This window comes from Myotis lucifugus, unplaced genomic scaffold (genome assembly GCF_000147115.1).
Source record: "Myotis lucifugus unplaced genomic scaffold, Myoluc2.0 scaffold_48, whole genome shotgun sequence".
Classification (NCBI taxonomy): Eukaryota; Metazoa; Chordata; class Mammalia; order Chiroptera; family Vespertilionidae; genus Myotis; species Myotis lucifugus.
The window spans coordinates 4,462,608-4,484,277 of record NW_005871096.1 but is presented as its reverse complement, the minus strand read 5'-3'; the positions used below and the strand labels follow the sequence as shown (position 1 = coordinate 4,484,277).

The following is a 21,670-nucleotide window of genomic DNA, read 5'->3' as shown; positions in this document are numbered from 1 at the left end:
AACCCAGGCAGGCAGCATGCCAGAGCTTGCATGCCCCCTGATTCTACTGCTCACTCCATACACAGGAACCTTCTGCATGTCTCTCAATGCTAGAGAGGCGAATTCCTAAGTGCCAGCAAGGAACCCAGAACTGACATCCAAATGAGGGTGGGTAGGGAGGGGGTCAGCATCCACCAACTCAGTTACAGCCACAACATCCCTGACGCGGCCCGCCTAGCAGACACGGCTCAGGGGGCCTACCCAGGAGCACAGTCCCCACTAACCTTTCACGAAGTATTCCCTGTTGGGCCCGATGAGCGCGTTGTAGGGGTAGCCATAGTAGGCCAGCGTGTAGGGGTCGCACGAGTACACGTAGCTGGGCTGCTGTTGCACGGCTGCCGCCTCGGCCGCGCCGCCGCCCTTGGCCGCCTTCTGGTAGCGGGAGTACTGCTCCTTGTCCACCGGCTTGGCCAGCGTCACCTCGAGGCACGAGCCCTCCAGCTCGGTGCCATTGAGGTGGTTCATGGCGTGCACGGCGTCCTCGCGGCTGGCGAAGTGCACGAAGGCGTAGTCGCGGATCTTCTTGACGCGCTCCACGCAGCCGGGGTTGAACTGGCCGAAGACCTTCTTGATGGTGTCCTCTGTGGTCTCGATCATGAGGTTGCGCACGTAGAGGATCTTCACGGTCTCCATCACGTCCTCGTCCACGTCGATCTCGGGCTCGGCCCAGTCCACGGCGATCTGGTGGCCCCAGAGCTGGATGCGGCCGGGCATCAGCTTGCGGCGCGCCATGGCCGCCGCGCGGTGGCTCTCGTACTCCACGAAGGCGAAGCCGCGGTTCTTCATCTTGTCGGCGGCGCTGGCGTAGACGATCACGTCCTGCACGCCCTCGGTGACCTTGGAGATCTCCTCCAGGATCTCCTCGCGCTTCTTCATCTTGGGGATGCCGCCGATGAAGAGGCGGCAGTTGTCCACGCTGCAGCACACGCCGAGCAGGCGGCCCGGGCGGATCTCGTAGTTGTTGAGCTCGCGCACCGCGCGCTTGGCGTCGCCCTTGTGGCAGTACATGACGAAGGCGTAGCCGCGGTTCTTGCCATCGAAGTCCATCATGAGGCGCAGCTCGTAGATGCGGCCCACCGTCTCGAACACCGGCACCAGCTCGTCCTCGTACACGTCGCGGGGGATCTTGCCCACGAAGACCTCGCAGCCGCGCTGCGGGTGCGCGCCCTCCCAGCCGGGCGGCGGGCCACCGTACTTGCGCTGCCCGTTCTCCTGCACCATCGTGTAGCCCGTGCGCTCCATCAGCGCCAGCAGCGCCGCCTCGTTGGGCGCGCCGGCCACGCCCTCGGGCACCCTGGCCGCGGACGCGGGGGCTGGGTCGCTGCTCATGGCTGCAGTGGAATCTTCTGCAGTCATAATGTCAGAGGCATCCACGGCTGCTGGAAACCTGGGGGAGGCAGAGAGGGAGGGTGAGTGTGGTGGCATCTGCACAAGTGCAGCCAGAACCTGACTCCTCCACCCCCCATCTCACCCCCTCACCCCCCCCTCTTCTTTTTGAAGACATACAAGGCTCATGCTTAACCATCAGGTGGTTACATGAGAAAGAACATGGAGACCCGCCCTGGAAACGCAGCAGCTCTAAAACAGTCTAATTAGTCAAGTGGTATTGCACGAAAAAACCAGAAGTTGACTCGGAAAAACATTCAGAATGAATGAGCAAGTACTTCCGCTTAATCAGCTTTGAAGAGAGAACCTGATGTAATTGTCAGCGAAAAGCTTACGTTCTTGCAGCAAATGGCAACATCTTTTGCTTAATTCCTGCCCTGTCAACTCAGATCGATTTCCCTTCAGTGACAGCACTTCACCCACATTTATTTCTTTGGCAGACAAAGCCTCTTTCTTCGCTTTCTTTTTAAAATACAGTCTTTTTCACTTGGGAATGGAAATAGAGCAATGTATTTACATTGTTAAGAAAAACTTTGAGGTGCTACACAAGATAGATACAGAGTTGTGCGCTGACGCTTTTCACAAGGAAGAATTGGACCACGCACATTGCCAAGGACTTGGCCGAGGAGCTGTGGTAAAGAGCGGCTAAGAGTGATTCTAATGGTGCCATTCAAGCAAAAATCTTGGATTTAGAATCAGTCCTCAAAGAGATTAAGCTCAAACCGGAGACTCGTGAAGCAGCAACTACCTGGTAAGCCACACTATAGTTTTCAGAGCAGTGTCACATGCACTATCTTATTTGATCTTAATCGCCTTACATGGTGAGTGATATTATCATTAGTCCCAATTTGTCTGTGGGGAAGTAAGCTCAGAGAGGTTGAGTAAATTGCCCATTTCACATAGCAAGTACCAGCTAGTACCAGGACTTGATGCCAAGTTGTCTGGCCTCAGATTCTGGGTTCTTCCAAACCAGTGCTGTGCATTGCAACTTTCTGTGGTGACAGAAAAGCTGCCACTAGCCACCTGTGGTTACTGAGCAATTAAAATGGGGCTAGCATGACTGATAAATTGAACTTATCATTATATTTAATTTTAACTAATTTAGAATTAAAAAGAATTAATTAATTTAGAATCATATATGATAGTACAGGTCTAAACTGAGCCACCTTCATTCATACAGGTCAGGGGTCTGTGGAAATTATATAGATATATTCCTCACCTGAGGATATTTTTTCCATTGTTTTTAGAGAGTGGAAAGAAGGAAAGAGAGACAGAGAGAGAAACATTGATGTGAGAGAGACATATCAATTGGTTGCCTTCCACATGGGCCCGGACCAGGACTGGAGATTGAGCTTGCAACTGAGGTACATGCTCTTGACTGGAGTTGAACCCGAGACTCTTCAGCCCATGAGCTGATACTCTATCCACTGCGCCAAACCGGCTAGGGCATGATTTTATTTGTTATTGTTTTTTTCAGTAGAAATGATTTTAAATTATACAACAAGATTATCACTAGGAGCTGCACAGTGTGCTTTTGTAATGAAAAACTGTGATTGGCCTTTTGAAAAATGAAGTTATTGCATTTCTTGGACTATAAAAGTATTCACGTAAATTTTATGGACAATCGAGAAAAGTAAATAAGAAATCATTCCTAATTCTGCTACTCAATGATAGCTAGAATTAAACTTATCTTTTTTTAAAATAGCTTTTTGGGGGTGGGGGATGGAGCTTGGCTTCTAGCAAATTTATATCCTGCTCCTTTACTTCATTTTATAAGCACTCCTCCATGGTCTTAAAACTCTTGGTAAAAACATAAAAATTAATGGCTACTAAGGTTTCATCGTTTAATAAGGACCTGGAGCATCATTAATTTTTTAAAATATCTACCACTAAGAATTATATACAAGAGTATTAAGGGAAATTTGAAGGATAATTAAATTTATCTAAAGAAAAAACAAAAGAAATTGTAATGACACAACAGAAATCAGCATGGCTCAGTGATTGAGCGTTGACCCATGAACCAGGAGGTCACAGTTCATTTCCTAGTCAGGGCACATGCTTGAGTTGCAGGCTCTATCCCCAATGGGGGCGTGTAGGAGGCAGCCAATCAATGATTCTTTCTCATCATTGATGTTTCTATTCCTCTTCCTCTCCCTTCCTTTGGGGGGGGGGGGGGAGGGGAGGAAGGAAGGCAGGAAGAAAATAAATAAATAAGTCTGAGATGTTTATTTGCCAGTTGGCCAAACCAATACTACCCTGGTTTATTTGTTGTAGCATCTAGATCCGGTATAGTTTAGTGGGGGAAGTGTGGCCTCCAGAGCTGACTGCATGCTTGTATGTGAATCCCAGCTTTAACAGTTCCTAGTTGTATGACCTGGGGCAAGGATACTTAGCTGCTTCATGCCTCAGTTTCTTCATCTATAAAATGGGGATACTGATGATGGTATTAATATTAAGTTTAGAAGAGTGACAATATATAAAAGCACTTTGAATTGTGCTCAGAACATTGCAAATGCTCAGGAAATGTCATTATTATCTTCCATCCAAATTTCTGGGTAAAACTTTAGACCAATTCTCTTAATTTTAGAGTAATTTTGACACTTTCCCGGTTCTTTAAAAACATCTGTTTGATAAGGCTTCTATTCTTACTTTTTAATTTTCTTTGCTCTTCAAGTGCTTGAAAGCTGGTTTGGCAACACATCTAGTTATCATGAAGGATTTTGTTTTAGTATTCATTTGGGAAAATGAGATGTTAATTCCTATAGTTTCAAGTTGAAACAAAAATTTCAATATCAGATTTGAATATGAAGATCTTTTCCTCCTTTCAAATGGAAGAAAAGGGCATATTCTTAAGAATACTATTTATATAAACACATGTGTGTTTATCATCTTTGCCCTGGAAAAGAAATGCTAAGTATATATTATAAACATGTCTGAGGCAATTCAAGATCTTATGTGTTGCATTACTAAAACACTGACTAAAGTCCAAAGGAATAGATAGACTCTATCATTCTGCTGAGCTATGTGGAGTTGACTTTTTGTTTTCCTAATTGTACTTAAAACTACCATTTTACAAAAAAAAAAAAAAAAAAAAGGTCTTCTAATGGTCAGGTTATGGGAGTTATTTTCAATCCTAACCCCATTAAATTCACCCCAAATTCTGTTTTCAGTCTGAAATCTGCTGTCTCAGTAACTTAATCAATTCATTTAAAATAGTTATAGCTTATTTCTTACATCTTTGAGCCAAGAAAAGCCTTTCCCTGCCCTCCTGAACTTACGTCATCTGGAATGAATGAATCACGTTACTGGCATTCTTTCCCTTTTTTCTTTGGCCGTTAGGAAGTTCAGGACTGAATTTGTCACTTCAGTTTCAATAACTGTATAGAACATTACAACACACTCTCATGCTCATCTAATTTTGGCTATAGTTGTTTTTCAGCCTTCTATATTCCCAATGCCAGGAATTTAGCTATTTATATTATTAATCTTATTGTTTACATGTTCTTGGAAGCCATGTCATATAATTTGGGAGCTAGGAGAGGAATAAATGCACACACACAAATCTAATTTGCACCAGACGTTAATTAATGTAATATCTAAACTATTTCATTAACTACAAACATTGACATAAAAACAAGTGAGAAGCACAGTGAGATACAATTTCACGCCCATTAGCATGGCTATTATTTAAAACAAAACACATGTTGCCAAGAATGTGGGCAAATTGGAACACTTGAGCATTGCTGGTAGGAATGTAAAATGTTGCAGCTTTAGAAAACAATATGGTGGTTCCTCAAAAACTTAAACAGAGAATTAAACATATAATCTACCAATTTCACTTTTGGGTATATATCCAAAAGAATTAGAAACTGAAACTCAAACAGATATCTGTACACCAGTGATCACAACAGTATTATTCACAATAGTCAAAAGGTGGGGGGAAAAAACAAATGTTCATGGCCACTTGCATGGATAAACAAAATGTGGCATGTATACACAATGGGGTATTATTAAGCTTTAGAAAGAAAGGAAATTCTGACACATGCTACAACATGGATGAACCATGAAGACATTATGTAGGTGAAAATAAGCCAGACACGAAAGTACAGATACTGTATCTTTCCACTTATATGAAGTACCTAGAATAGTCAAATTCAGAGATAGAAAATAGAATGGTGGGTGCCAGGAGTCGGGAAAAGAGAGAATGAGGAATTGGTGTTTACTGACTTTGTTAGGGATGATGGGAACAACAACGTGAACTATACACTTAAAAAAATAGTTAAAAAGGTGCCCTGGCTGGTGTGGCTCAGTTGGTTAGGTACCATCCCATGCACCAAAGGTTGCTGGTTCAATTACCAGTCAGGGCACATGCCTGAGTTGTGGACTCGACCCTCAGTAGGAGGCATGCAGAAGGCAGCCAATAGATGTCTTGCTCTCACATTGATGTTTCTTTCTCTCTCTCCCTCCCTCATCCTCCCTCTCCCTTCCTCTCTCTCTAAAAATCAATTTCAAAAATCTTTAAAAAAAGGTTAAAATGGTTCATTTTGTTATATGTATATTTTACCACAATTTCTAAAAACAAAAAAAGTGATGCAAAATAGTCAAAAATAAGATTCCATAAAATTATAATTTCATTGGAAGCCATAAAAAAAGATACATTGAGTTAGTTTAACACATTAAAAATTTTTTTATGGTTTATGAACCCTATTCTCCTATCTTCATAGCTAATATAACATAGTTGAAAAATTATATGGTATGCTGTGCAATGAATTTGAGCCCACAGGCTTAGATTTATAAAAGATAATTTATTCAATGCCTTAAAAGGGGGAACTATACAGCTAACATGTCTTTTCTCTTAGAGATGTAACAGAATGTGTAACTTACTACAATTAGACATGCTTTAGACCAGGCCTTGGCCAACTATGGCCTTGGCCTGCCCTTCGTTTTTGTTGGGGAACACAGACATACATCCCACCCCCTTTTTTAAAGTATCATCTGTAGATGCTATTGCACCACAACGGCAGAGTTGAAGAGTTCAGAGACTCCCTGGCCTGCAAAGCCTAAAATTTTTACTACCTGGCCATTTACAGAAAAGTTTGCCAACCTCTGCTCCAGGAGATGTGCAGAGAACATCATTGAGGATAAAGAACGTATATTCCCATTGTTAAGAATTACAGTCACTTTTCCCTCTGTTTCCTATGTCGAGCAATGATTTAATTTCAGGACCAGTTTTGAAATTCTAACATACGTGCATTTCAAAGACAGTCTTCCTGACCTGCCTTTCCCCCCTCCTTCTAAGCTGTTTTCCGTTTAACTGCCTGGTCCAGTTGATGGTGCCTGGAAGAAAGGACAGCTCCTAACACACAGGTAAACAACAATTTCTTAAGAGACACAAATAGAAGGGTTTGTGTCCATTTATTCATTCCATTCAATAAAATATTTATTTATTTAACACCTACTATGTGTCAGGCACTGGTACCATCTTGTCTTCATGGGGTTTTCCTCGGAGTTAAAGGAACTAAAGAATGATGCTTCAAATACAAAAGAGCTAAGAATGAAGGCGGTTAGTACTCGTGCTCAGTGTCCGAGACTGCTTCAAAAGAGCTGTGCCTCAGTATCTTAATTAGTTTCTCATAGGCCATCGCTCCTCAAGGTAAAGTCCAGCCACCATCAGAACTATGCTTTAGAAACCCTCTTTAGTATAAATGTGTGTGTGACTAAGGAACAGTGAGAAATACTACCTGTTGAATGATAGTATTCTCCTTGGGATGGAGGTGTGGACACCATCCTATCTAATAAAGAGGGAATATGCTAATTGACTGCCACGCCCTCAAAGATGGTGGCCCCCCACAGCCAATAAGGAGGGAATATGCTAATTGGTGTACAGATATCTGTTTGAGTTTCAAAGATGGCAGCGCCCACATCCATAAGATGGCAGCGCCCAGTCCCTCAGCCCGCCGCGCGCCTGCCTCCGGAGTCTCCCAGTCCCCTCAGCCCCCCAGCCGCCCAGGGCCGCCCGAGGCTCAGGTAACCAGGGCGGGCCGAGGCTTGCGCTGCCGGCAGTGGCAGCAGCAGAGCTGTGATGGGGCGTCGCCTTCCGCTGAGCGTCAGGTCGCCTCCCGCCCCTGAGGGCTCACGGACTATTAGAGGGGGCAGGCCGGGCTGAGAGATCCCCCCTCCAGTGCATGAATTTTCATGCACCGGGCCTCTAGTGGATAATAAGCCGACTTCGTAAGATGAAATTTGTACGTGAATAATAATTTTAAAAATCTGGATAAATGGCACAGAATTACCCAATTTCCTCCCATTCAGGATATGACAGTTTTTAATGGACTGGATGGTCTGATTTTGGCTGCCTAGCCCAGTGAATACAGTCTCCAGAGTCAGAGAGACCTAGTTCCAAATCTTGGCTCCTCTGCTTACTAGTGGTGAACCTGGGAAGAAGCCATTTAACTACTTTAAGCCTCAATGTTCTATCTTTAAAATGGCGACAAAAATAGCTAATATTTATTTAATGTCTATTATGTACCAGGTGGTGTGCTAAGCTCTTTATATGTATTTAATTCACTTCAATCCTCACAATGTCCATACGGGATATTAGGATCTCTACTTTATAAAGAAGCCGAGGCACAGAGAGATTAAGTAGATTTTCAGGTCATGAGCAGCAGAGCTGGTCTTGAAACCCTGATAGTCTGGCTTAAGTCTGTTCCAGCTGCCCCTCAGTGACCCTTAATGGAATGATCCGTGTAAAGCCCCCAGTGTAAACCCTGCACTATGTGCTCAAGAAATCTTAGCACGAGAAATTCGAACTAAAAAAAAAAAAAGATATTTGAACTTGTAGGAATCTTGCCCCTCTGTCGGATGCTTCTGTTTACAAGGAAACAGGCGAGAGGTTATTTTAGTCAGCTTTAAACCCATCGGTATGAGAAGTCCAGCCTGCGAGTTCTGGTGGAGACCGGTGGACCAGAGTCCCCCAGATTCCATTCATAACAGTAAGCTGCCTGGCAGTGTGTGTCTCTGCTTGGTGGTGTGGCTCAGGCATCCAAGTGTAAGCCTGTTTCTCATCTAACCCTTGGCCAGAGCACTGTGCAAGGGCTCTTCCAGAATGAACCTGAAGAGACTTGCTGAATTGGATGCAAAAGGTCCCATCAGTCATGCACGGGGATGCCAAATCCCCTGAGGCCGGACCCTCCCAAGCCACAGCCATTCTCTCACACACACACTAGCACTGCATTAGTGTTCACTGAAGGCTGCTAGCGTTAAACACACATGGCAATATATTTGAAACCAATCACTTATGCACAGTTTGGCAAATAAAACAAACAGAGAAACCTATCCTTGCAAATCAAGCTCTTATTATTCTGAACTATTTAGCTAGAGTTTTTGTTGTCCTTGTTTGAGCTTGTCCTTGTTTTGTTGTCAGACTTAAAGCAAAAATCATCAGGGATTCGAATTCCTTTCTTAGTACTGGTTCAGGGTACCTTTCAGGAGGATTTTAAGTTTGAACTGGGATGCGTTAGGGGCAAGGGATACCACAGTATTGCAAAATATTTCTGCTGTTTATCAACCCATCATTACCTAGGATCCAGAACAGGCATGTGTTTACTGTAGAATTATCCCAACTGCCAGTTAACTTTGGTTTGCTTCTCTAGGGTGTGTGTGTGTGTGTGTGTTTGGGGTTAATTTAGCAGTTTGGAATTTTGGGAGAGTTATTTGCTGACCAGCAGACACATTGCAATTTGAAGATATATTCAGTGGGGAGCAGGGTCTTCCAGCACTAGCTGGAATTTAATTCAATGGAAGGTTTTAAAATGTATTTATCCAAGAGGTAATTCTATCTCTGTTTGCGATTAGATTTCTATTTTGATGTCCCTTACTCACACCATAATATTTTTGTCTTTCCTAATAGTCGCTTCTTAGGCATGCCCTGACACACACAATGTGGACAGAATAGAATACATACCATACTAGTTAAGAGCGAAGACTTTGGAGTCAAAGAAATGTAGGTTCAAATCATGACGGTGCCACTTACGAACTGTGTCACATCTATCCCCACATCTCTAAGATGGGTCTAGGGCAGCCGTGGGCAAACTACGGCCCGCGGGCCGGATCCGGCCCGTTTGAAATGAATAAAACTAAAAAAAAAAAGCCCGTACCCTTTTGTAATGATGTTTACTTTGAATTTATATTAGTTCACACAAACACTCCATCCATGCTTTTGTTCCAGCCTTCCGGTCCAGTTTAAGAACCCATTGTGGCCCTCGAGTCAAAAAGTTTGCCCACCCCTGGTCTAGGGTCAGCAGCTATTTCAGATGATCAGTTTCAGGAGTAAAGGACATTTAATGCCACGAACCGGTGAGGGGTGGGGGGTAGGGATTGAAGGCCAGCTCCTGCAACAAGTTTCCAAGATTCGGCCTCACCCTGAGCGGTTATCTTAACTGCCTGTGCCAAGCTGCCACCACCCACTAGAGTAAACAGCAGGGAGGGCACTCCCGCAGCAGGCAGGCCTCCGGCAGTGGGACATACCCCAGGGTTAAAGTGTAAAAGTTCTGCTAAAGAAGGAGGCAGGATACTGGGAATTTACCTGAAGGCCCAAGCACTAAGCTGAAGACTGAAGTTCAGGCTCTTGTCTTTTTCTATCTCAGCCAGCAACCTCCTTCTATTGGAGGGCATGGCCCTTGGGACACATAAAAACCCTGCCACGACTCTCCTGTTTGGGTGAAATCCTGAGAGGGTGCAGAGGTGGTGGAAGAATGACATTCTGGGCCATACCTCTGTCCACGCCTGGCTAATGTGAGAAGCGTTCATTCCTACTGGGCTTTAAACTGTGTCGATGCCTGTATGGATTTCGCGATGGCAAAGCATATCCTTTAATGAACGATTGTGTCTGATAAGCAGATGCAGAGCCAAGGGGCTCACTTTTCCCAGGCATTTCTATCAACACATCCCTGAAAACGAGGCCTTGCGCTGTGGGTTCCCAGGGATAAAGTCACCCGCCCGAAAGGAGTGTGTGTGTGTGTGGGGGGGGGGGGGGTTGTCTACGGGCGTTTGGCAGCAAACCAATACCCGTTGAGAATCTGTTATCTTGTTCCCTTTAAATAAGCATTACACACACTTTTTCTCAACAGGTTGAAAATAATGAAACCCGTCAATTCGGCGCACATCTGCCTCCTGGATTAACGTTTTCCAAACTCTGAACGAGCAGGAGGAGAGATTTCTAGTTTCACCCCTTATTTTGGCTCCTCTGACCTAACTCTGAGAATCTGGCAAGGAACAGAAAGACTGACCAGAAAGGAGATACCAAAAAGGAGAAGGAAGAGGAAAAGCAGCTTATATAATAGCAGCTTAAATGTAGACTGTGTTTTGCAATTTATAAAATTATTTCACGGATACATCTAATTTAATCAAATCCCAAAGTTTAAGCTGCAAATGGATCTGAGGTATCATTTACTCCAGGGTCTCTCAACCTCGTCCCCTAGGAACATTTCGAGTGTGATAACTCTGTGCTTTGGGGGACAGTCCTGTGCCCTGTAGCATCCCTGCCTTCTACCCTAGGTGCCAGGACCATCTGTCCCCCATTTTGACAACCAAAAATTGCTCACTGTTGAGAGTAGCCTATCAAGTCTTGGAGCTATAAGCAGATTGTATACTTGCACATGGCAGATACTAAATTAAATAGAAGTTATTATTTTATATACTCTCCACCCCCAGCATGGGCTCAGTCTGTCTTTTACTGTCAAGACTGAGAAATGTGCAACGCTTTCCAAAAGTCCAAGGTAGTGTCTCCGTGATGCCAAACGACTCATTTAATTTGGCTGAAAACCTACCAATTTAATTTTTCAAACCAAACAACTGCCACCATCAAGCCCGATCAGACGGATTCCGATGTCGAATTGATTTGTCATCACAGACAAACTGAGAGGCCTGGGTCACACATTTTTGAAATCAGGCTAAGGATCGGCCCAGTGGCAGAAGTGCCTCCTTTCAGTTCAGACTTCGTGGACACATGAAAACTGCTGACAATCTGGTTTTAAAGTCTTGGACTTCGCTCAAATGCCATTGCTGGTTTCTTCAATAATGTAGAAAGCCGCATTGAAGATTCAGAGGTGTTTTTTTTTAGATATACTAGGAATAGTCACTAAAAATGTGCTCCTGGAACACAGTCAACTCACTGGTACTAAAACCAACCTCCCTAGCCCTTAATGGTCTGATGGGATAGACCAGTGGTCGGCAAACTGCGGCTTGTGAGCCACATGCGGCTCTTTGGCCCCTTGAGTGTGGCTCTTCCACAAAATACGGACTTCTGCACATGGGCCACGAAGTTTCAATCGCACTGTACATGCACGCCCGCACATGGTATTTTGTGGAAGAACCACACTCAAGGGGCCAAAGAGCCGCATGTGGCTCGAGAGCCGCAGTTTGCCGAACACTGGGATAGACAAATAGTATTTGTGTATGCGTTCATTCATTCACTCATTCAAACACTGACTGAACAGTTGCTGTATGGCAGGCTGTGATAAGGACTTGGGGATACAGGGTGACCACTGCACAGTCCTAGTCTACCAAGAGTGGATGAAGAAGGAGGGAGAGGGAGAGAGTGCAGAGGGATCACCGTGACCTAAGATGGGCAGACAAATAAGGTTATTCAACCCTAGGAGGTCCCATCTGTTCTTTCAGCAAACATTTTATTGAGTGCCAAAGCAACAGTGGACCATGGGTCAAAACAGAACCCAAGGAGTGACCCAGCTGTAATAGTTGGACAAGGACTGAGCATCTGTACGTGCCTAGTTTTATTATGTTTACAGATGGAAAATCTGCAAGAGTGGAGCTCTCTGTACCCTCCCGCACTTAGGCGCGCATTATGTCATGTCACATTATTGCAAACATAATACATAAGCAATGATGCCTTAATGAATGAATGAATCAAATTACGAAAATAAAAATCCATGTAATTGAGCACGCATAGGAGCCAGTCTGCTGACTGCAATGGTTTAGCACAGAGGAGGTCACTGTCCCACGGCATGTCCAGACTGTATTTCACTCATGTGCTAAGAAGAGAGTGGCACTAAGAGCGTAGATGAGTTAAACACAGTTCTCCTTGGTGGGAAGGAGATAGACTAGAAATAATCTCTCGAAGAGTTTCCTTAGTGTACAGTTTAAAAACGCTTTAGTTAAATAGCTACCATTTTTGAGCTCTTACTATATGTATAAAACACCATAAGGATAGGATAGTTATCTGATTTTTATGATGTCTCTATGAGTTCAAGTTTAAAATGTGGACTCTAGAGTGGGGGATCAGCAAACTACCACCAGTGGGCCAAGTTTGACCCTCTGGCTATTCTTATAAAGTTTCACTGGGACACAGACATGCCCCTCTGTTTACACATGTTAGTGGCTGCTTTCTTGCTACAATAGCAGAGTTGAGTTGCAACGTGGGTGTGCAACCATCGTCCCCACTGCCTCATCATAGTCCCAAGTCTCACTTAAACATTTGAATTCTGTGGATTCTAATCCTTAAACATTTCCATTTAAGAATTTAATTCAATAAGTTTTTACATCTAAAAATATAAAAATAAAAATATAAATTGTCTCGTTGCAACAGAGACAATGAGACCTGTAAAACCTGAAATATTTACTGTCTGGCCTTTTACAGCAAAAGACCCAGGCTCTAGGGTCAGACTTCTTCAGGTTAAGCCCCAGCTCTTCACCTGTGTAGCTGTATGATGTTGGTAAGTTATTTAAAGTTTTAGTTCCTCAACATCCTCATCTGCAAAATGAGAATGGTGGTTACTAATAATCACTGTCTCCAGGCGTCACTGTGAGAAATAAATGAGATCGTATTTACCGAGAGCTTAGAAAAACCAAGTCTCGCAGGTCCTTGAATAACATCGTTTTGCTCAATGTCGTTTTGTTATAATGTTGATGAGATAGGCAGGAACTTAATTCTTGCTTTTATCAATTAATTTATGGCAAAATTGATTTTGTTATACACCGTTTTCCTTAAAATTGCAGAATCTATGGACAATGTTAATGAGAACTTAGTGTATTAGTAAGTGTTTGATAAATGTTAGATATTATTGCCCCATTTTAAAGATCAGAAGCTTGAGGCTCAGAGAGATCAAATAACTTGGCCAAGGTCACTCAGAATTGAAACTGATGATGAAGCCTAAGCTCTTTCTACCATGGTACTCTGTCTTTGCTATTTTCTTAGCGATAGCAGAGTTGGCTGGCCAGTGCTGACAGGCAATCCACTATCAGTGAGAAATGGACACTGGTGGCTATAGTTGAAGGAAATCCAAGCACGGATCCACAGTAACGTTGTTGGGAAACCTTCCCTTCCTACCACATGCCTCACTGCACCTCACCACCCCTCTTCTAAGCTTTCAGAGAGTTCTGCAAACTCTTCCATAACCTATTTTTGGCCCTTTATAACGTAGTTAACATGCTCAATTTATATTTTTTAGATGTAAAAATTTATTGAATTAAATTCTTAAATGGAAATGTTTAAGGATTAGCATCCACATATTTCAAATGTTTAAGTGAGACTTGGGACTATGATGAGGCAGTGGGGACGATGGTTGCATACCCATGTTCTGGAGCCAGACCGCCTGCCTTCATATACTGCTTCCCGGCTTGAGAAACAAGTGCCATCACACAAGTCACTTAATCTCCCCGAGCCTCAGTTTCACCATCTATAAAATGGTGATAATATACTTCACCATGTGAGGATTAAATGGGATCATATATATAAGACACTTAGAAAAGTACTTGGCTACAGCAAATGCTCAAATCTCTTTATCATCATCACCACCACCACCACCATCATCTCAGTTGGTCAAAATAGTAGATGTTTTTCAAGGATCTTCTCTTTGTAGAGAACTACTGGTATATAGTCACAGCTTAGAACCACAAATTTTCTGCCTGACAATATAATTTCAAGAGTTACAGAATTTACTTCCAAAAAGTTGTGGATGAACTGGAAGGGAACTTATATAGCTAGCACCTTCTATTGCTTTAAGATACTGCACATGTGCAATGCGTGATAATAATGAAGCATTCTTTAATCAATGCTTATATGAAAAGTAAATACCATGTCCTTTTGATATTTGTCCAATTCTGTATTATATAAATACTACTTGTTATACCCACACTGATGTTTATTTCCTACCCATTGAATATAGTAGGTCCTAAATACTGTTTATTAACTATAAGATATTAAAATTACCAATGGAGGTTTAAGAAAGAAACCTGGGCATAATATTCTCAGAAAAATTTTATGTGCCAGCATTTGAATATATGAACTGGCAGTTTCATGTATGATTCTTTTTATTATAAAAATACTTTTTAATTTGCAAAGGGATTTCTTTACATAGGAAATTCTCCATGTCATTTAGAATGATTCAAGTTATCTATCATCTATCTATCTGTCTATCTATCTATCTATCTATCTATCTATCTATCTATCTATCTATATCTTTCCAGTATATACTTTGCCTCTATATATACCCACAATACTATGCAAAAGTATCAGTCCTATTTTTTTGATGGAGAAACTGAGAAAAAGGTGATCATGTGCTTAGTCGAAAACACAACTAGATAATAGTAAAGTTGGGATTATAATTTAATAAAGAAGCTTCATCTTTGGGGTGATAGTCTCTAGTTTAACTTATATTTGACAGTAGAGTCTGCTTATATTCAAAACAAAACAAAACTCTGACAGTCCATATATAGTAGAGATCTGCCTATAAATAGCTTTTGAAAAATTCTAAAATTTTGTATGTAAAGGGTATTTTTCATTTGTCTGATTTCTTGAGTTTATGCCAAAACAGACTTGGAAAGTGAGCTTTCCCCAAGATAAGCTTTCAGTTTCTATGATGTGTAAATTTTCTTCTTCCCAATTGCAAACTGTATTGGTAGTTTGCAAGTAGTACTATAGTATTAGTATGTCTATTATTACTATGCCATGTTATACATAAGTACATACTCTACAGGATATGTTCTTTTATTACCTTCTGGTGGTGTCAAATAGTAGTATACAAGAATATCACAGGTCTCTTTGTAAGAAAAATGACAAATTGCCTGTCCTCAAACAAAGGCTCTGAAATAGAATGACATAATCAAATATTGGCTTCAGTTTTAGGTGTGACCTTCAGATTTGAGTTGGTTAATATCAGTCATTTCAGTTGTGACTGTACAACAATATCTGCCACCATAGAAAAAACAGATCCTATTTAATGTGATGTCCTTGTATTTCATTGACGAGTACACCTCAGGGCAATAGTTACAGTGAAAGAGCATTTGGTCAGGAATACTCTCAACATTGAATAACTCATAGGTTACTTTTTTCTATGAATGTTTAAGTTGAATGTGGGGTATTTTTGAAGTTAAAAATATTTTCAAATAGCCCAGTATTTCATGACAATATGACTATAATAGGCTCTTTATGAGAAAAAAATGTAAAAGGAAACTTACTCTCCAGTGGCAGACAAAGACAATATGCATTAAAATGCAACTTGAAACGAATCCAGGAAGTACATTTGCTTATTATTCATTAAATGTTTAAGTATTGTTCTCCTTTTTCCTAGCTTTCCAGCTTTGTTCCCTGGTGCTATTTGGACTTTAAAAAATGTATTTTTAGATATACATATAATGAGAAACAAACAGGTAGGTCCTTCTAGCAAAAGGATGGCTAAGGTTAAACCTAATATCCAATAACTTAATTCTTTAATATAAAACCATGGAAAAGAATGGAAGACTATGAATTCATTGGTCTGAGAAGAAACCTGTGACGGGTATTTGTGAATATGTTGGCACGTTTTATCAGCGTCCTTTGTTTTTCAGTCTTTTCTGAAAAGGACTCTATTAGAAGTGGGGTCATCTGACAGAGGTACCTTATTAACAAAAAAGTAAAATTCACCTTCTATTATGAAGTGATTTTAGATATTGAGGCTATTCCCACTTCTACATTGTTTAATCTGTATCAGAAAATGAAAGCACTATGGTTTATCTTATTAGCTATGATGGAAGCTTTTCAAAGGCAGGGACCCTTATTTTGGTATCCCCTGTGGCTAGCACTGAAGGAAAGAATGTGTTAATAATGGAATGAATGAATGAAAGAACCAATGAATGAGCATTGTCTTTTATAAAAAAACATGGTAGGACCCAATTATAAAAATAATTTTATCATCATTTTAACTACCAGTAAATTGCTTTGAAAATTTTTTTTCATGGATCTATTTATATTTAACTTGTGTGGTTTACCTGCATCCAGAACTGTGTACAAATAGTCATTCTAAGTCTTGTCCAGCAGTGTCTGTATGACCAAAAGGGGCCCATTAGAGAATGGATAGGCCAGCTCAGTAACGGAGCTGGCGTTCCTAACACAGAGCTCAGACCCAGCAGTGTCAGAGGAAAGCCACACCAACCACTGAGGGACCACATTGAATGCAAATGTGGACCTCCTTAGAGCCTCCTTGGCAAAGCAGGCCCTGGTCAGGCAGCTGTAGAACGCCATGACTTTTTTGCCTTCATCCATATGCTTAGCTTCTGCTACACTGTCTCGGGGTTTGGTAGTGACCTCATGCCACAAGGAAAGAGGCACACTGACCAAAGGCATCTTCCAAACGCCATTTTACGCACAGGCATTTCTGGAAGCTGGGTACTATGGTGCTCGAGCTGTGCACACTCACTGGTATTGGGAGGGATCCTTTCTCCCTGGTATTTCTCTCCTCCTGGGCAGTTAGTTCTCTACCAGCAGGGGTGGGTCCCGATGAGTTGGAAAGGAGATCACAAATTAATCTGATACTAACAATGTAATAGCGAAGTTCACAAATGTCTATCTATGAAATCCAAGGTTCTCGGTGCGATAAAGTCACTCATTTATCTGTCGTTCCACTTTCTATGGGAGTGTGCCACCCAGGGAAGCAACCTCGTGTGCAGAGTGGAAAAGATGGGGAAGACGCACACCTTTCAGTGGGCAGAAAGCTTTACTGCTTGTCATCCTTCCTCCTCATTCGTCTCCTCCACCTTATTTTTTTTTTCTTTCTCATCTTAAATTTTCATTTAGTATCCCTGTTTGTGTGTGTGTGTGTGTGTGTGTGTGTGTGTGTGTGTTTTAATTGTTTTTTTTTTAGTGTAATGACCTTGGTTAATAAGTACCCAGAGTAATGCATAGGAATAGAGCAATGCTACTGTCTGATTAGCCGTTTGCTTTAATCATTGTTTAAATAAAACACACAGTGCAGTTTTTAACAGGCATTCACCATTTGAACAAAATGTAGTAGTAATATAGTTTAAAACTAGGAATGGGAAAAGAGTTTGTCAGCTACAAATTACTTCAATGCTAAATTCGTAATTTTTGTTGAGGTAGAATTTGCAGATATTTGGGAAAGACAAAGTTGTTCTATTTAGAGGTGTTCTATTTATTTTAAAAAGGAGAAGAAAGGGAGGGAGGAGGAAGGAGAACCAGTTTTCCCAGTCTCTATAAATTAATTAGACAGTTAAAGTTAGTTGAAAATTTACATAAAAGTTACATAGAAAGCACAACTAGATTAATGGAAGAAGCTCATGAAATGTAGACTAGACTTTTTAGAATGGAAAGGAACAGAAAATGGATATCCGGAGTCCTGCCGGACCCAGAGCATTTAGAATGAAATGTTCAAGCGCCAGGAAGCTTATGAGCTTCCAGGTATATTAACTCCTGGGACTAGGGTTGGAGTACGATTGTTCACGCCTTATGTACTCTGTCCTTTCACTGTGTGCATTTGAGCTAATATTTCAGTTGAAAAACTAACATACCAGTAAAAATGTCCCTGATTTGAGCTGGTCATTTATTCCCAGCCTCACAGAGACATATTGGATATTCTTTGAGTTAATAAAGTGTGAAATGACTTTAATGCTTCAAGGGAAATACAATCTACCACGCCAGTCTCGCAAAATGTTTTTTTTTAGAAAGCACGGTTTATCTTATCCCACCTGCATCAGAAAATTTAATTGGCTTAGTTATTTCCTCTTTCTCCAAATCCCCTTTTATGGCAAAGAGAAAATGAGGACCTACAGCAGCAAACAGAGTTTATCCCTCCTAAGCCCGTCCTCATGAAACCAAGCGGGGGCGGACTGGGTCACAGTGTGTTCTCGTAGGTCCTGAAGCCAGAGTCTGAGTTGATTTAACTCTAATTTATTTGGGATTGGGACGCCCAGCTGTGAATACCATGTTCACATGTTGAGAATCTAATTCACGTGAAGAATCCTGCAGCTCTGAGTTATATTCTTTGGGCTGTATCTCCAAACCCATCAGAGAGCAGCCGGTCAGGCGCAGACCTTGGAACTGGCAATACTAGGAGAGGCAGTTTACACAGCCCGGTAGTTCCTGCTCACTTCGATTCTGCAAGCGAAGGCTAGGTGGGCTACCCACGTGACATTGTCCACAATAAAAGAGAACTAGGATAGCTGTTTTAGAAAAACTGTTTGGAAACGTTACTGTGGCTAATCTAGATCTGTTTCCCTGAAACAGAACGGAATTTATTTTCATGCAATAAATAAATATATTGACTGTAGCTCCTAATTCACAGCCACATCCCGTGTGGTGTGTCCTCTCTCTTTCCCTCTGCTGCCACACAGATATGCATACATATCACACACAGACTTTTTTCTTTCTAGTCTAAAACGCTATCGACCTCTGCTGTTCCTTTGCTGGGGATTTCATTAAGCATGTTTACATCAAAACTCGTCCTGATCCCAGCCACTGCCTCCCTGCTGTATCCTAGTTACAAGAGCTGAGACAGCTCTTGGCTCCCCGACTGCTTCAGCTTTGTCTCACCTGTTTGTTGGGAAACCACCAAAGCCAACACTACATAGAAAAATAATGAACATTAGATGTCAACATGTGCCATGTGCTTAACTGGCTGACACACATCTTCACTGAGACTTAGTGGGATTGAAAAGTACCTCTTTACAAATAATCCTAGCCCTTACCATCACCATATGCAAAAATTGACTCACAGACTTAAATGAAAGAGCTAAAATTATAGAATTCTTAGAAGAAAATATAGAGGAAAAGCTTCATGATATTGGATTTGGCTTTGATTTCTTGGATATGACACCCAAAGCACAGGCAACAAAAGAAAAAAAAATAGATAAACTGGACTACATCAAACGAAAAACTTTTGTGAATCAAAGGACACTATCAGCAGAGTGAAAAGGCAACCCTTACTAAGGAATGAATATTCAGAATACATCAGGACCTCCTACAATGCAACAATAACAAAACAAATCAGCCAATTTAAAAACGGCCAAAGGGCTAAACAGGCATTTCTCCAAAGATGATACCCAAAAAGCCAACTGGCAAATGAAAATATGCTCAACATCACTAATCATTTGGGAAACACAAATCAAACCACAATGACATACCACTTCACACCTATTAAGATGGCTACTATTTAAAAAACAACAAACAAAGATCCCCAAAATAACAAGCGCTGGCAAGGGTGTGGAGAAATTGGAACAACTGTGCATTGCTTGTGGGAATGTAAAATGGTGCAGCTGCTATGGAAAACAGTACAGTGGTTCCTTAAGAATTTAAACATAGAATTATCATATGATCCACCAATGCCACCACAAGGTATATAACCCAGAAGAATTGAAAGTAGTTTTTCAAACAGATATTTGTACACCCATGATAAAAGCATTATTAACTACATAGCCAAAAGGTGGAAGTAACTCAAATGTCTATCAGTGCATTAATGGCCCTATCCAGTTTGCTCAGTGGGTAGAGCACTGGCCTCTGGACTCAAGAGTCCTGGGTTCAATTCCAGTCAAGGGCATATGCCCAGGTTGCAGGCTCAATCCCCAGTGTGGAGTGTGCAGGAGGCAGCCAATCAATGATTCTTTCTCATCATTGATGTTTCTGTCTCTCCCTCCCCTTCCTTTCTGAAATAAATAAAAATATATTTTTTAAAATGCATTAATGGATAAACAAAATGTGGTATATAAACAATTAAATGTTATTCTGCCTTAAAAGAGAAGAAAATTCTGACACATGCTACAACATGGATGAACCATGAAAACATTATGCTAAGTGAAATAAGGCAGACCCCCAAAGGACAAATGTATAATTCTACTTAAATGAAAAACCTAGAATAGTCAGTCATAGAGACAAGGAGTAGAAAGGTGGTTGCCATTGGGAAGATGAAAAGTTTCCATTTGGGAAGATGAAAAAGTTCTGGAGATGGATGGTGGTATTTACACAACAATATGAATGTATTTAATGCCTCAGAACTGTACATCTAAAAATGGTTAAAATGGTTAATATACATATTTACCACAATAAAAAGAGAGTCATGGGAAACCAGCAAAGATTATCCTATCTAATAAAAGAGAAACATGGTAATTAGCCATACGGCCGCTACCCTTCCCATTGGCTAATCAGGGAGATATGCAAATTAACTGCCAGCCAAGATGGCGGCCGGCAGCCAGGCAGCTGATGTGAACAGGGAGGCTTGCTTGCTTCAGTGACAGAGCAAGCCAAGCTTCCCCGCCTGCCTTGCCGGCCTCTGAGCTGCAACTCTAAGAAACATTGTAACAAATATAGAAGCTAAACCAAACCCAGAAACCTGCTTTAGTCAGCCAGGCTTCAGCCAGCAGTACCGCAACATTGTTTCAAATACAGAAGGTAAACAAAGGCCAGAAACCTGCTTTCAGCAGCCGAGGCCTGAGAGCTGGAGCCGAGCCTCAGAGCTAAAGCTGGCCCAGAATAAAAAAAAAAGAAAAAAAGGACACGTTGGGAGCTTCAGTCACCCGCCAGCCTGAAAACGGCCCTCATCCAGGCTGGCCAGGCACCCCAGTGGGGACCCCCACCCTGAACCAGGACACCCTTCAGGGTAAACCAGCCGGCCCCGACCTGTGCACCAGGCCTCTATCCTATATAGTAAAAGGGTAATATGCCTCCCAGCACTGGGATCAGTGTGACGGGGCAGCGACCAAACCCCCTGATCGCCCTGTGGCTCTGTGTGTGACAGGGGGCGGGGCCACAACCTCCCTATCCGCCCTGCTCTGTTCGTGACAGGGGAAGGCACCCCAACCCCCTGATCAGCCCTGCTCTGTGCCTGATAGGGGGGAGCTCCCCAACCCCCTGATCGCCCTGCGGCTCTGTGTGTGACAGGGTGCGGTGCCCCAACCGCACCCCCCCCACCCACCCACGGGCCCTGCTCTGTGTGTGACGGGGTAGAAGCCATAACCTCCCCATTGG

General features: G+C 42.3%; 1 protein-coding gene across 3 annotated transcripts in view; it reads right to left on the bottom strand.

Annotated features, from left to right (window-relative positions):
• Nucleotides 1-21,670, bottom strand: part of RBM47 (RNA binding motif protein 47) — a 35,710-nt gene that overhangs the window by 10,149 nt on the left and 3,891 nt on the right. For all 3 annotated transcript variants that reach the window (XM_023753628.1, XM_023753629.1, XM_023753630.1), the window contains exon 2: nt 264-1,426. In XM_023753628.1, coding sequence (XP_023609396.1) covers nt 264-1,426 — 1,163 coding nt within the window. The remainder of the gene's footprint in view (nt 1-263; nt 1,427-21,670) is intronic.